This window comes from Aspergillus lentulus (genome assembly GCF_001445615.1).
Source record: "Aspergillus lentulus DNA, contig: Alt08, strain: IFM 54703, whole genome shotgun sequence".
NCBI lineage: Eukaryota > Fungi > Ascomycota > Eurotiomycetes > Eurotiales > Aspergillaceae > Aspergillus > Aspergillus lentulus.
Genome location: NW_028322118.1, coordinates 3,922,019 through 3,939,005, shown reverse-complemented (window position 1 = coordinate 3,939,005; position 16,987 = coordinate 3,922,019). Strand labels below are relative to the sequence as shown.

Below are 16,987 nucleotides of genomic sequence, written 5' to 3'. Positions count from 1 at the left end.
TTAGAAACTGGAAGTGAAGCTCATCTGAGGTTGCTCAAACGGTTGATGCGCATACGCGGCCTCCGGGTTGTACGGGTGAGTGTCCACGTATTGCATCGGGGGTGGCGACGGTGATGGCGAGCACGTGTTAGTCTCTGGTACCTCCTTGACGAAGTTGGCATTGCAGGCATTGGCAAACGCTTCATTTTCCGGTGTGATGGGAGGAGTGGGATACCCATTGGGCAGGTTCGAAGACTGCGCCTTCTGCGGAGTTGCCAGTCCAACCTCCCCGTAGTAAGGCTTGGAATCCGAGGCTACATCAGAGGGTGGACTTGGGGGAGTGTAGCTTGTGATCGAAGCCTGCCGGGCAAGGAACTGCTCCAAGATCTTCGCAACCCGCGAATAATGGGACGAAGAGTACTTCCGGGACAAGACCTGAGATGGCTGGTGAAGTTGCTGGGAAAGACCCACCAGGGTCATCGAGTCGTACTGCGACGCCCACTCCGTATGACGAGGCTGGGGTCTGTTCAGAATGCACCGTGCCAGGGCCAAGGAAGCTCTGGCAAGGTCAGCGGACGCCTTGGAGACGAATTCCCTGTGGAACAATGAGATTTCCAAGATATAGAGAGCCAGATGCTCAACTTCGGGGTCATAAGGAGTGTCCAGAACGGCAATTTGAAGGAAGCTGTCCACAGTTGGGTGCCCGACTGTCCATCCTAGAGTTTGCAAAACGTGCCACTCCATCTGAATGAACATGTCGTCGTCATAAAGAGAGCAGCACATCGACTTAAGCTCCTTGATGGTAGGTACACGATCCTTCTTATCACCATACTTTGCCGCAATGAGCAAGGCTGCACATCCAACCAGCTGATAGTGTCTTTTGTACACAACACGCTTCGAGCAATATCGGTCGAGCAGATTTACGGTCAGGAAAAGTGTTGCAGGCAGTAATTGGAAGGCAGTGTGGGCTTCGATCAGGAAGTCAAGTAGATATGGACGCATGAACCACTGGATCTCAGTTTGTATATCAATCGACTCAACATCGGGGAGAGTAGCAGCCTAGAATGAAGGGAAATCACCGTCAGTTTATGCTCTCCGAGCTCCACAAATCAGGGTCACTCACGTCCATGTCCAGCATGTGGGCCAGGATGTCATCGCGGAATTCATCACTGGCAGCCTTGGATAGCTCATCCGCAATGGCAAACTGACGTTCCCGGGCAACCAGTTTCGCATGTTCCTTGGGGTCAATACGAGGACCGGGGAAGTCGTCATAAGACTCCACAAAATAGCTGTCACAGGGCTGGTAGCTGGACGTTGGACGCTTGTGATAGGCCATGTTGTCGAGCGGTTGGATGATATCGATCGGAAAAATATTATCAAAGCTGCGTATGCTTCTAGAAGGAGTGGACCTGACAAAGAACTGCGTTTATCAGGAAACGACGGAATTAAGAGAGCGACAGTCGTCAAGATTAATTGCAAGTAATGAGTGTAAATTAGTTGGAAGTATTAAGGAACGGCCAGTGAAGAGACAATAGTCTGAAAACTGGAGGTTCAAAGATGACCAGATAGCCGGGGATAAGGTCTTCAAGGCCGGAGCTGAACGAGCGGACAGTGTTAGTAGGAATGATTATTAAGACATATAAGAACTCGAAAAGAAAGAAAGAAACAAAAAGGAGCGTCAAGGCGTAGGAAGGCTGGGCTGAGAAACGAGCGAGCCAGCGAGATGATCAGGTAGAAAGGTCGGGGTGTGAGGGGAGGGGGAGGGCATGAGCAATAAATGCAACGACCATGGAAGGGCGACTCCGTGAGGAGAAAAGATACTAACCCAGATAAGAAGGCCTTCGGGCAGAGGGCACTATGCAACCCTTACCGTGACGGCGAGTCTAGCATCTAGGCTAAGGTGAAGGTGCAAGAATGATCTGCTAAATTGGACTCGAATGCCAGTCCCAAAGATGAAGTACGACTGAACGTCTTCACCCTAGGAACAGGTGCTTGCACTTGTCGGGTATGGCTCCTGCGGAATGTGGAACGGAGTACACAGGCACGAACCCTATGTAGGGATGGGGGAAAAGCGTCAGGGGGAAGCTGAACGTGCAAAGAATGAGCACAACGTACAGGTTACAGTGCAGCGTCTCCTGATTGTTATCTTTGTACTGGGCTGTTGTCGCAAGGTAAGAGGAGCGTTCGACAGCCAATTTCCGCATATAAGGGATGGAGAGTATGTCGAGAGCAAGGCACCGGAGGATGGAAATTTTTGGTATCTCCTGGAAGCAAGATTGACAGGTTAGCCAGCCAATTTCGTGGAACGTGCGGTAAAATGTAGCTCAAGCAGGATTCGTCCAAGTTGGCATTAGACCACAGTAGGCAGGAGATCTCTCAGATATGCTGCGAATGGCCTTCGTGATCGTCTTCAAGTATGCCACCCACATTCCATTCACCACACTTAGGACCCCTTAATTCACTTGCAGTGAACTCGCTTGGCATCGACTCAAATGTAGGCGGAAGCTTCCATAAAACTCAGAGAAGAGTATTTGAAATCTTTTCTTCCGCCTGCGATTCCATGGTCTTCCAGCCAGCTATTGTGAACCCGTCCGACCGTCCGGTCACCCCTGACCCAGTTGTTCTCGAACCGTGACAGATCACGCAAATTCAACATCGGATCAGGCAAACGAACTCTCGAAAATGATCGAATCTCAAAGCGTTGCAATGGCAATTGAACTGCGTCTCTGATGTCGACAATTGCTGGTATCACTCTGGACGGCCCTTCATCCAGACGCTCGTCTTCCATCGAACAAGGCAATCCAGCTTGCCTCAAGCCAATTGACGGCTCGGCGAACACGCAACCATGACCTGAAATTCCCAATCCGAAATGTACAACCACAGGCCACAATTGCTCGAAAGAAGAAAACAGCAAAAGAAAAGCCAAGTCTCACCTTTCCCAGTGTCACAACAGAGGTTGAATCATGTACAAAGAAACGATGAACGAGAAGGAATTGACAAGATCCCCGTCTAATCGCTCTTCTAACCGGCAGAAGCAGAGTTAGGGGAACCTGATCGTCGACGTCACGGAGCAACGAGGACACCGAATGTCAGATCCGGGAAGGTGAGGGATTCGCCGTTTGAGTTAACAAACGTCGAAATACAGGAACGTCGAAGCAACAGCTGACGGACACGGCTCGACTGGAGAGCTAGTACAGCGGGCTGGAGACGAGGTCGACTGATATAACAGTCAACAAGATCTCTTTGCCTGTAGACCAGTCTCGAGGATCTCTCCGGAGAATTGGCGGGAGGCTAGAAAAGGGGGGAGGAGAGGGGTAGGAGAGAAGGGAGAGGAGGTAGAAATTTGAAAGAAAAGGAGGAGAGGAAAGTGAGGAGGAGTTGCTCTCTCTCCAGACGGGTGTAGAAGAGGAAAAGAAAAGGAAGAAAGAGTAAGAGAATGAACGGGACGAAAGCCCGAGATTGAAGTCGAGAGAATCGCTGCGGGCTAGCTGCTTGCCCACTGTACCGTAAAGCGTGACGCTTTTCCCGTATTGGCTTGTGGTAAATTGGTAATGAGTTCAACGGTCATGGTATCGCTTTTGCGTAACGAGGTCGTCTCCAATTTTTCGTTCAATAATACCAAAGCCTCTGATTCTGTACACTACGGAGCACCGCAATTACGGATTCGGGTCAGGCAGGTCTGGGAGTTTCTGTTTCATCTCTGGACTCAGTAAACTCTCACAATCTCTTTAACGCTGGCTGTCAGGATTTACAAAAAAAAACCTGATGATTCTCTCAATTGCCATTTGTGAGGTACATACGTAGTTTGCTCTGAAACAGCAGTGTCACAGGTTGGCGATGCAACAAGCGTAGTAGTTGGTATTTCAAGGCTCTCCTGACCATCGAAACCACCTGTGACACACCTCTACATGGATAGAAGCGCAGGGCAAAATTACGCGACTTTGCTTTGAGCGCGTTGTTTACCTTTTTGGATCAGGTATAAAGATGACTACATAGAATAATATGGAACACTCAATAATAATAGGCAGAAGTACTTCGTATGGAGACCATATATGAGACCTTGCACGCAAGTAATCCTTAATACATAGTCTAACTAGTAGCAAATCTACCTAACGCGGCCTGAGCCCAGAGGGGACGCCCTTGCTGAATGTGAAAAGTCAATAATAGTAGCTTTACAAAAGCTGCCAGGGTAGTGGTACCGCAGCAGTGTAAGACGTCTGCCTCCTATCTTAGTGTAATGATCAGAGGTACTGTCTTGTAAGCCAGTAACTGCCTTCTTTCAGTCAAGTGTCTGGTACTTGCCAGCCAGCCAGCCTTTCCAATCGTTCATCAATTATCGACCCCTATGTACCCTTCTAGGAAACTAATAGTCTAGATTTCCGGAATAGGGCGTTGCGATTCCAGCTGGAGTCTGTTTGATTCTCCCCTGACAGAGGAGACTTCGTTTCTCCAGCAAAGTAATAAAACCATTCCAATGGCTCCGGTAAAGCCTCTGTTTCTCAAACCAGCCTCGTACAGCGGCCAGCAGCAGCACTCCTTCGGTGGGCTTCTTAGTGGGGTTGATCTCCGTCGCTAACGACCAGTATTGAGTCTTCACCACTCATCTTCTCCCTGATTCAGGCCAGGAACACCTCGGGCCCTTGGCTAGAGAAGACTAGAAAATTGCGAAATAAAAGGCGACAAGGCGTACCACTATTGATATCATGCTGATTACCGGGTCTGGGCTAGTTTTTGTACGTATCAACTACTCCGTATAGGGTAGGGCAACCTACGACTAGACAAGCTGCGTCACCACTTTGGAGGAGCTAGGTAGCAGCAACATCCAGCTCTGTGATGACCACTTGTCTAAAGATCATAGCAGCATGATCATGTCTAATTCTAATGGAAATTGATGAACATACGCTGCTTTCCCTCTAAAATGTTTCATATATTTGATATTCAACAACCAGAAATCAAACACAGAGGCATTTTGCATTCTTATCGTAGACGAGCTGACTGCCAGCTGCTAATTAGACTTCATACCCTGTAATTGAGCTGTGAATATCAAATTAATATTCTGGGATACTCGAAACATACCTTTAGGCAAGCAACTACTTCCTGTCTGACTGGTAAGCACATACAGGCTTACATCTATACGCATATAACGTGCATACAGCCGGTCGCGTCCCAGGGTCTTCTACCGCCGTTGTTGGCTGCTGAGTGGTCCAGCAAATGGCCCTTACCTCCATTGACTTCGTTGCATGTCCGGTGCCGCAGCCATTCACAACCGGTCGCTGCATTATCCCAACACTATGGATTCCAACTTCTTTCAGCGCGGCCGCCTCCTGTCGCACCTCGACCAGTCGATACTCCGCCATGGATCTCTTTGTCTTCAATTTGACAGGGATCTTGCCTGAAATTCAATAAGTGTGGGGAGCTAGCACAAGCCCACGCTATCGAAATCCAATTAAATTTCTCACGAGACTGGATGGGACACGAACACACCCAAGGTACGGATCTGGGAATGACTTTATTATACGCGTGGGAAGTGTTCCTCGACGCGTTGTCATTGATCTCCAGTCCATATCATTACCTCGGTTTCGGTCGCCAATTTTTGAAACTCAGGGACTATGATAATGGACTTAGGAGGCTCCTTTCATCAATCAAGATTAAGTTTGCGGGCTGGAGTTTCTTACTTTGATCCCCCGAGAGACATCATTCGCTAAGAAGCTTTCACCTTTGTGCTGGATGAACCTTGGTGTCTCAACTCCTCAAATCCATAGCGGGGGTGGGCTGTCGACTCGTCATGGTCTTTCAATAACCTTGCCTCAAGCACCACCCCATACCAGCAGGTCCATTGATATTCATAGCCCACAAAATGCTATCAAATTCCCATTCAGGTCTTTGTCGAAGTTAAGGGCTACAATATCCGCAATTACGCACACTCTAGTGACTGACCAAGTGGCCAGTCGTAAGCCTGTAAATGACTCCTAGTCCTTACACATGTCGAAAGAAAGTATAACTGTCTAAGTGCATGCGGACCCACTGTGGCATTGCCTCCTATGCGATGACTGCGGAGATCAGCTATGAATACGATATATGCTGATGATGAGCTGATTTTGCATCATTGTTGGATCGAAAGTACTGGTCATCTGTTGCTCACCAGTTTTAAACTAGTCTCTGGATATTGAATCCCAGTCTCAAAAGTGGATGCGCATAGCCACTACTTAGTAGGCAGCATCTAGATTAGTCCAATCCCATTTCAGAATTCAGAAGTCATCATTGTGGCTGGGGCCTGGAATTAATCCATACTATCTACTGCGATGGCTTGATTGTTCGAGTGGCTACAATATTGAACTTCATCTAACCCTTACTTGGCTCCAAGGTTCTGGGGTCTCCCCTTTTTGATAAGGCGGCCGCAGGAATGCATTCCGCATATGATCTCAACAAGCTATTGTAGTGGCTCCTTTTGGGTCCTTATCACGGAGCATCAGTCGGTGACTCGGTATAGATGCTTTCACTCATTCGTCGGGTCTTTTAGCTACTCGTGTATACCGTAAACGAACGAATATATTCGATCTGGCTGGGTCTTAATGGACAACACAAAGGTTAAATTTGAGGACGCCAGGGGCCGTCAGATTCCTCTTATATATCACAACTAGATAACAATTGGCTAGTCAGCATAATATCCAATTAACTACTGCATTACACGAGGATTGAGGAAGTGCTGACAGAGAATGAGTGACGGTAGCAAACAAACGGACGAGGCATGTTGCACCAACTTACTACTTACTGCCGCCAAGCGTCCGAGTCCATGCTGTTGACCAAACCCGCGTACTGTTAGCAAGCACAAGAGGGCAGAATTGAAAGCCTTTGCGGTTAATTTGGATTGAACGCGTAAAGAGCTCGAGATCAGTGTAAATGATCTTTACATTTTTTTTTTCTCTCACCAAAGAGGAGGCTGGATCGTGTAGTGGTGATCACTGGAAGCTTGAGGACTGCTTCATTGCTTCCTCACTTGTCCCTTGCGCGTACCTGCAGATGGTCAGGATAGTCAGACGCTATTAAGGCATTTGCTTCTTGATCTAATACGATCCTTAAATCTGGAGTGCAGACTTTCGATCCACAGATTTATGCTTGAGAAACAGTCTATTCATCAATAAGCAATCCTCAGCTGCAATAACGGTCGATCAGGATCAGTTTATGCAAGGGCTTGTTCAACATACTCCTGGTAATATGAATGCTGAAGACGTCAGAATGTAAAAATTGAGGGATCAATCTGCTAGTAATCCGATTGATCACGGTAATTATCTATAACATGTCTTGATTTGCCATCATAATGGTACACCGGACTTCTACGTTTACTGTAGCTGTTCCACGAAAGGCCCATTCAGGTTATCAGTGGGAAGATTCTTGAGATCCGTGTAGAACAGTAAACTGTGAAGGCTTCTACAGGTAGCTTGATGATCTGTCAACTGGAGAAAGCGACCAGCAAATCTCCAGCTTCCCCATAATTAAACCCGATCTTGGCTCCGGGCTTCCCTTCCATTTCTTTCTAGACGCCTTCCCAGTTTGTGCAAGCGTCAAAAACCACTAGCATTCCGTGTGTCGGCTCAAAAGTCAAAAATACCTATTTTTCGTACTTTGGTAAACAATCTGTACCACTAGTCCCAATGGAAGTACCTCGAGTCTCGAGAGAAACAGAATGCCGAAACAAGTCCACTGCGGATCTTGAAGAAAAAAAAATCTACATCACTTAGATAGACTTATCCAGCGAAAACTCTTACGCCCACTTTGACATTTCGACTCTCAAGCAACCAGCGGATACAATTAGATAATAATTCGATTTCGGCACTCTGGGCCGTTCCGAGAGGTCGAAACGGCGAAACCTAAGAAAATGTCAACAGTACAAAAGGCATCATGATTCGCCTACTGGTTCATACTAGCTGACTTGCTCTTTTTTGCAGCCCCGCAACTAGGCGTACTGATCCACTGGGGACTTGTAGCTATACCGGTTCGTATGCGTCAGGCTATGTATAACGTGTGTACTCCGTACGGAATCAAGGACTACGAAGCAGTTAGCGGTACCCGGATGCTGCGGGTATCGTCTGAAGCAGTGATGCGGTGAAGACAAAAACTTCTGAAGAGGGGCGAAAGAGGAGCAACAGAATGCTTTAGAGAACAACAGAAACCATCATAGAGAAGTCAGCAATCTATGGGAGAAGGTACGGCAAACTCCCGAAGAAATACTAGATATGGATGGTGTGGAAAGTAAAGTTGGCAGACGAGTTGCGATCAATGTTAGATTCTTAGACTACTATAGAGTTTGGGGAACGCAGAATATCCATGTACAAAGGACTCTACTCTGTAGAGCCAGGACTAGTCAGCTGGGTTCAACGTTGCACAGAGATCAGTCACTCGATAGTCGATGCGTCTCCGAGGCTCTGTCTACAGATCAAAATGTTATCTTCCACCATAGCCAAGAAGCTCAATCTCAATCTCATCAACTATGCCTCTTTTTCCTGAAAGAAGTATGTATTTTAAGCATGTATTGCGATTCTTCAATCTGACACAGATACATGGCCCACTGTGGCCATCATCGCATCCTTAAGAAAAACACCCTTTTTTGGTGGTGGACAAGATACATACACCTCCACCCGAGTGAAAGCTGTTGAAATGGAATGTCAGTCTCGGTTTCTTTGATTTTGTGATCAAGTCTGGGCTAGGTAGTAATAACCATTACTTCTCTCGGCTTTCACTATCTAGGGAGGTAGCAGTAGACCATCACAAGATTGGTGAGTTGACCATAAGATCCCCTCTCAATTAAGCTGATCATTGAGTGTAAGAAATTCCCATTGCATGGTTGCAATTCATCGCTTATTGCGAATGACTTTTTTGCTTTGTCTAGTCAGGGTGTCATCATCAGAGTCCTCAAGGCTCCAGTTGAAAACGCGGGAAACATGAATCCATCATCACTCACGCAGCTCAGGCAATATGTCCTATTCTGGAAAGGCGCTGCCTCTCACAGCTGGGGCAGTGGAGAGCCTCAACCATGGGAATCCTTCTTTCTTTTCTCTTCTCCGTCTCTTTAGTTTCTTTATAACAGTCAGCAAAGAAGTTGTAGCATCATATGATGGTAAATGTTTGCTGTACTGTACGTATGTACGCAGTAATATTGAGACAGTATACAGTAAAGGCAGATGAGGAGGCTGTCTCAGAATTACCATATCTGATACCGAGACTTTTTTGCATACATGGCGCTAGGAAATATATAGTCTAGTGGATAGGGGGAGAGTGGGTCCCGATTATAGTGTAAATAAACGACCCCACATTTGACCCCAAAGCCTTAAACGGAAATAATTGCTGTTCACTGCTTCTCGAATTTTCATGCTATTATCTCTCTGTCAAATGAGATTATTTTATGTCCTACTTGATGGTAAATCTATGATTATAACTAATATCTGTACTTATCCCAGAGTCACAAGAGACAAAGATTGATGGGTGGATTTAATACAAATTGTGGAGATAGACAAATTAACTCCCTATGTGATACTGTGTCCTCTTTGTACAAATCATTGCGTCATTGTTGGACTCGCGTCCCATGTCCCGGCGTTCGGCCTGCCCGTTCTGGAACCTTGAATCACGATCTTCAAAAGGGGATGATTCTCCACGGCCATCCTCTGTTATTCTTCCCATTAAGTCGATTTGTAGTCCGCAGAGGATTCTTCCCTGGCTGCATGAGATAATACTCTCAGTCTACATTGACAAGGCTCTATTTCTCTATGACCATTCTGTGCACGTTGGGAGTCGAGACGAAACCAAGATTCTTGCTCCTGAAAGTTAGTTTAGGGTGCTTGGCAAGAACAATTCGACGTGCTTTTGACGCGCCCTGATTCGACAATCGCGACAAGATTGTCATCGCGCTTGTTGCTAATCTAGCGCGTGGTTCTCCAGATAATCCGGATCCAGAAATTAGAACGAGATGCCCATCCCGCTTTTCACGCTTCACCATTGACTAATCAGAAGGATTTTGGTGATCAATACGGAGTCGTTCGCTTCTAGCTACCCGTCCGGTTTGCAGCGGATTCGCCTATGCCTTGGAAACCCTGCAAGCTGTGAGACGCTTCCAAGATTCCCGAGATTGCTAGAGGGCATAGCGTGTCTTACGGCGTCTGGGTTTTGGGTCCTGAGGCTGGAAAGGAGAGGCCAAATTTCCAAGCCCCTAGACTACCATGTCAGCCACCTCCTGAAGCTAAAAGCATTGCTGCCTTGTACACCACTATAATTATCACTATCGGATTTTGGAGTTTCCATGAAAGTACAGTCACATGTCTTCGGATATCGCCTTATGAGTTGTCCTACAGGTTTCGCCTCCGCAATCAATGTGTCTCAGTTTATTATCCTGGAGATCATCACCGAGAGAAGTTATCCCTTCTGAGACGGGGGGGAAAGTCTCCTTCGAATCCCTGCGTGCAACAATGATTACCTTTGTTCGTTAAGGACTCCTACTCCGAAGGCCAGCTGCATGAAGTCCTGAGCTTGCGCTGAGTTTAATCAGGTCACCGTTGCGAATGGCCACCGTATCGAGCTTGCAGCAATGTTCAGTACATGCTGCCCACCACTCATTCTGGGACATCTTGGTAGTCTAAGTAGCGGCCGATAAAGCAGCTTACCCACCGCGATGGTTAGATTTGTGGAACGCTAGAAATACCCTTTCCTGTCCTACCGGTTGACTGTTGAAAACCCCGATACTGTTGGAGCCTGAAACGGCCGAGACAAACCACACTATCATATAGACTACTTTTGTACCTTTTGCAGATTGCCTGTTGTCTGATGGAACGGCACGGGAGTTATTCAGCATCGTGTCTACATTGGGCAAGCACCGGGCACGCATGTAGCCGAGTAAAGCATATCATTCTCTCGTAACGATGTTGTATTCCTGTTGAGTGCGCCCGAAGTATGCTTGTGCGGTACCAATAATGACCGTCCTCTCCAACTTCAAAGAAGTTACTAAATAGGGAAAAAGTAACGAGTCCACGAGCGCGTGCCATTGCATAGATGAAAGGCCGTTAAGAGCTCGAAATTCTTGACGTTTCCAATCTGTCAGATTTACCTTGCGCCAGAGCCGGAATCAAGCGTTCCAAATCAGGAATGTGGCCCCTAGTGCTTAGGTATCTACCGATTACTCGATTCCAGGAAGTGCAGACGCGCAACTTACGAAGACCACAATCCCGTGTGCGGCTCATGTTTCTAAAAGGAGAAGTATTGTCATGATCATCAGGGATGATGCCATTGCCAATCAGGCCAATCGACACCCCGCACCATGCGCATCTCGGGATCGAATCAGAGCTGAGACAGACGCTCCTTCAGCTGGACATGGGGAGAAAATTTAGTGAGCTAGGAACTCAGAATCCCTTCTTAACTGTTCATTTGTCGGACTTCATTGTCGATGATTTCAACGAGCTCCACCTCGATCCTTATCTCACTTCTAACTTCCCCATATTGAACAGTGGCTGACTGGATCCAGATATGGCTACCGGGGTGCCTGATATCTATACATGGTTATCAGCGCACTAATTTATCCCAATGTGTATGTACCTCTTGAGTGCCATGTGTACTAACCCATCTAATCAAGTGGATTGAACTTTCTCTCCAATTGATCCGTATCTCCGACGCCATCGCGTCGTGTCAAATCATTCGAGCTCACAGGCAAGCTTCACAGAAGACGTGCATAAGTCTTCCCTCTTAGCCCCGCCGCACGGGACCAGAGTTGGACTGACGTGGCAGTCCCCCGATCTCGACCCGGCCTATCAATAACCAACGACTTTAAGTCTCTTGTGTCATTGATACGACATATGTCTATGAAAGTTCAGCAAGCCTTGGGTGATAAAGGCTTTGACTAGCTCTATGGGTTACATCTGGGCCTGTCCGGTGATACCGTCTAGACTATAGGTTCTTGAATAGTACACCTGCATGTATGCTGTGCTCCAATACTACCGGCAATCCTCTTATAGAGGCGTAGACTGAGCGTTTCATATCCTGGCGCAAATACTGATTTGGTCTCCGATTCGATGTCGATATCTGACCTCCAGCTGCATGCTTGTGCGACATGACCCTGGTAGTAGCACACCCTGTTCTTAAGTGGTAACCATTGCGTGTCTGATATTCGGTCTTCGTAGACTCGAGTGTTTGGATATTGGTTGCTCAAGAGCTTCAGTCTTTCTATTGATAGCACGACCTATCCCGGTCAGTGATATGTTCCGCTGGCTTCATGGGCGCTTCTTGCTCTCTTTTGAAAGGAGAGCCGGGTTGAGCGTAGCAGGTCATTCGTAGTGTATATAAATATGAATGTCCTTGCTCCACAGGTAACAGATGGCATAGCAGACACAGTCCGTCTACCTTTTCTGCATCAAAATCTGGTTATCCAACCGGACGTGGGGACATATACCAGACATAAATTAGACATATTGAATAAAAACTATGCCACTATTGTATATCTCAAACCTGTCTGCCAGAACTCGGATGAGAATCGGCTTTGAAGGTGGTCAGCGTCTACTGGATAACCGCCGGTATCACACGAGCAACATTATAGTATTCCCGTATTCCTTCAGAGACGCATTTCGTAAAATCAAAGGTCTCATCACACCACTTGATGGTAATCTCTAGAGGTCAGGAGAAATGAGTGCCATAGCTGGTATGGCTGGAAATGATCACGTGATGTGTCTCCGCGGAGTTTTTCTTGGCGCGCTAAAAATTGTATTCTACAGGCAAGAAAAAAAAGTTGAGAAGCAGAAAAAGAACGTCAGAAACGATAACACCACGAACAACAATATTCCACAGTACCACCGGAATGATCGTTTAGCGACTGGCTCTAACTCTTGAGCCAAGGTAGATATCTTCCTCATTTGACGGATCTACCCACCTCGCTTCCCTTCCTTTATCCTTCGAAACCTTCAACTCAAGACCTTGATCGCATCAGGTAGCCAACAATGGATATTCATCGCTGCCGTTTCGTGCCCTACAACCCGCAGGCGATCAATGCGCTCTCATTCTCTCATCCTCCCTCTGCGGAACTTGCCGGTCGAGGTGTTCCTACCCTCCGGCTTGCCATCGGTCGCGCAAATGGCGATATCGAGATATGGAACCCAATGCGCGGCGCCTGGTTCCAGGAGACGGTTATGCGCGGAGGAAAAGACAGAAGTATAGAAGGTCTTGCATGGACTCTCGATCCCCCGGAGGTTGGACCTGACGGAAGCAAGATTCCCGGCAAACTGCGCTTGTTCAGCATTGGATACTCGACCGCGGTAACGGAGTGGGATCTGGAGCAGGGCCGCCCCATGCGTCACTCGAGTGGAAACTACGGTGAAATCTGGTGTATAGCAGCGCAACCAAGGTGGCAGGCTACGAAGCGAGGCAAGGATGGAAAACCTCTGCCACCTGCAGAGGGAGAGTACACCGGGCAGCATCTCGCGGCTGGATGCGCAGATGGCTCGATCGTGATCTTGTCTACTGCCGACGGCGACTTGAAATTTCTTCGACTGATGCGTCCATCTACAAAGAGAGCGAGAGTCCTTAGCGTTACTTTCCAGAATCGCAACACCATCGTGGCTGGTTATGCAGACAGCTCGATTCGACTATTCGATATTCGGTCTGGGCAGCTTCTGCGTACAATCTCTCTAGGTAAAGGGCCGGCTGGTGGTCCCAAGGAATTACTGGTTTGGTCAGTCAAGTGCCTTCCAGACGGTACGATCGTTTCCGGCGACTCCGCAGGCGAGATCCGGTTCTGGGATGCAAAGAACTACTCCCTTATTCAACGTATACAAGGTCATCTAGCAGATACCCTTGATGTCGCTGTCAGCGCAAATGGAGATACAGTCGTCAGTGGAGGTGCGGACCAGAGGACAGTTGTGTACAGGAAAAGTCCGGGAGAGAAAGGCGAAAAGAAGGGAAGATGGGCTGAAGTGATGCATCGTCGGTATCACACCCATGACGTTAAGACTTTTGCTGTCTATGAGACAAGGGATATCAGTATTGTTGTTTCTGGAGGTAAGATTCAACTCCCTTTACTTCCTCTTGTGAGGCTTTTCGGCGAGTTGACATTCCTTAGGTCCCGATGCCTCACCTGTTGTACTCCCGTTGCGTGAATTCGGAAAAGAACATCACAGGAAGCTCTCCAGTCTGCCGCAAATACCTCAACTGGCATCTTCTCCTTCCTCTCGGCTTGTGATGAGCTTCTGGGACAGAGAGGTCAGCATCTGGCGCGTGTCTCGCGGCCCTATCTCACCACACGATAATTTGGATGGGCAGAAGCATCGGCTCGTCGGAAAGGTCTTAATTCAGGTGAGAATGCAAAATACCCTTGATGCAATGACAAGCTGCTAAGGCGTGCCCTATCGCTTTATCACAGGGCGAGGAAAACATCACGTCAGCGATGCTCTCCGTGGACGGAAAGATTCTTATTGTGGCTACGGTCTCCGAGGTCAAGGTTTTCTCCGTCCGACGACGGAAGAGTGATGAAAGGGGGGCTTTACGCATAACAAAGTTGGATGTTCCTGCCGCATTCTCTGAGGACGGTGCACGAGCTGTGGCCATCTCACCGGACAGCCGGTGGCTCTGCGTGGTTCGGCCTAATAGCGCCATCTATCTGGCCAGGGTCATGCCTACTTCGTCTCCTCAGGAGAAACCACAGATCTTACCGCAGCTTGTCAAACTTGACAGGGCGACTCGGCACACTCGTCACGAGAAGGCTTCCCATGGTACTCTAGGGGACTACGAAAGAACTGTCCGCTGCGTTGTCTTTTCCGAGAACAGCAGGATTCTAGCGACTGGTGATCTTTCCGGCTGTGTCGATACATGGTTCTTGAAGAATGTCGAGGAATCGTCTTCAGAAGCTGCTGACAAGCGCAACGGCGCTGCGGATTCTGACGATGAATCTTCGGACGATGAGGATGAGCGACCAGTGGTAGACGGAGAGCGCTGGCAGTACGCCAATTCTGACTCACCTATACCCAGACTCAAATCAGGGGTGCTTTTGCTCTCTTTCCGCCCTCAAAGCCCGGCAGAAGTAAAACTTCTCACAAACGGTACTGATCAGTCTTCCCAAAAACCTCTCAAGGGCGAGAGTCGGTTGATGGCTCTCACGAGTGAACATCAGCTTGTGGAATTCGACGCTCTCGAAGGAAAGCTATCGGACTGGTCAAGGAGGAATCCTAAGGCTTATCTTCCGGAGCAATTCAAGGGGGTCAAGGACCGCGCAATGGGCTGCTTGTGGGATCTTTCCGAGTCGCGTGACCGCCTGTGGTTGTACGGTACTTCTTGGTTATGGATGTTTGACCTGAATCAGGATTTTCCCTCTTCGGAAGAGATGAAAGAAACCGCAGATGGTCACGAAGAAGGAGACTCTTCGGCACAGCTCGTTAAGGCATCTTCGGCTCACAAGAGAAAGCGTGAGCAATTAGAGGAAGAGGAGAAGAGAAGAAAAGCGAACAGTGGTGCGGGTGATCGAATGTCACTGGCTCAATCAGATGTTCACTTTGGCTCCAAATATCGCAGGATCGAAGGGCACGATGATTCCAAGGGAGAGTGGGTCTCCCTAGACAAGGAACGCCCACAAGCAGCAGGAGACGAAGAGGCCTTCGAATACGACGAAAACTCTGCAGCAGACCATGACGCAGCTTTGGCGCGACTTAGAAGAGGAAATCCCGAGGAAGACGAAACCAGCACTCCGCGAAAGCGAGTCTCTCTTGGGCTTCGTGATAAGCTTCTCTCGCTCAATGGATCCAGTGATACACCGGCTCGAAAGCCAAATGACCATGACATGCTTGACACGCCCCAGAAACAATTGGTGCTGTCGAATGGAACTCAACCGGCACGTCGGTGGTGGTACACGTACAAGTACCGTGATCTACTCGGCATTGTGCCTCTGAGCCCTTCGTCGACCGAGGATGGCGTCGAAGACGGTACTGCCGGCAATACGCTGGAGGTTGCCATTGTCGAGAGACCTATGTGGGACGTTGAGTTGCCAGGTCGCTACGTCAGGGATTACGCATAGGCCGCGAATCGATTTGTTTGCAGAAGTGTCTGAGGAGAAATCTAGGCACCAACGTTTGGTCGTCGACGTTGCAAATCCCAAAATGTTCTATTTTATACTCGGCATCCGCCATTGAACGTCATACTCTGCACATTTGTCATCTGGCGCTATGTATATTTTTCTCATCTTCCTGTCCTTTTCACCTTTGTTACTCACTTGGCGAGCTGGATAGGTCTATTCATAAATGGATAAAAGTTTATTCTTGGAATGAACCTTTCCCTTCTGCCTGTACCAGTGACTGTGAGGCTGCAGGCATTGCCATTAGCTCTTTTAGCCTCAGGGACCGAACACGACGGGCAGGTGATCTCGGCACCGTATCGCCAACCATGCATCCGCCAAAGATCCAGAAAGCTAGAGATAGTTCCTGGGACGACGTTGACAGGGATATACTTCATACATGCGGGTAGTCGACTAGTTAATGGAGAATTCTCTGTGCCAGCCGACTGATTTATTCTGTGGATGACCACGGGATGTAGAGCATGGGCTGTATTTCCGAAGATCTCACTACATTGGAGAACGGACTACACCAACATTTAGGGGATGAGATACGGTGTTGACTCACTGGATAAGTTTATCGACCTGGTGCTTCGACTCGGTAGTGATATTACCGACAGCAGCTGCTACAAGACACATAGCGCTTTGAATCAACATGAGCAGTCAAACTTTGAGATTCTGATGCATATTTAGACAGTATGCTGACCCCACAGGTGTCAATCTGTGACTCCTTAAAATGTCTAATAGAGTGTTTGTAGAGAACACCCGCGCCTCATTGCGTGCTGCACCGTGAGACGAAAAAGAAACAAAGAAAAATAAACAATAACTACCGCTCTCAAACATATGTCATGACGAAGTGAGATAGTGCGAGGCAAGAGAAGAAAGAGTTGAGAAATTGTAGAAGAAACACCTGGAAGCGAATACGACAGCGGCTTCTGCCAATTG

The 16,987-nt window shown here is 48.0% G+C and overlaps 2 protein-coding genes across 2 annotated transcripts; one reads left to right on the top strand and one right to left on the bottom strand.

Moving 5' to 3' along the window:
• On the bottom strand, window positions 1-1,315 carry ALT_4478 (G1/S-specific cyclin; the record flags this gene model as incomplete). Its single annotated transcript, XM_033564478.2, has 2 exons — window positions 1-1,038; window positions 1,103-1,315. 2 exons carry the CDS (start codon window positions 1,313-1,315, stop codon window positions 1-3), a joined length of 1,251 nt encoding a protein of 416 aa, XP_033420369.2.
• An 11,632-nt stretch (window positions 1,316-12,947) lies between these two features.
• Window positions 12,948-16,009, top strand: ura7 (small subunit rRNA maturation protein UTP4; the record flags this gene model as incomplete). The annotated part of the gene is made up of 3 exons (XM_033564479.2): window positions 12,948-14,004; window positions 14,066-14,298; window positions 14,366-16,009. 3 exons carry the CDS (start codon window positions 12,948-12,950, stop codon window positions 16,007-16,009), a joined length of 2,934 nt encoding a protein of 977 aa, XP_033420370.2.
• Window positions 16,010-16,987: the final 978 nt, after the last annotated feature.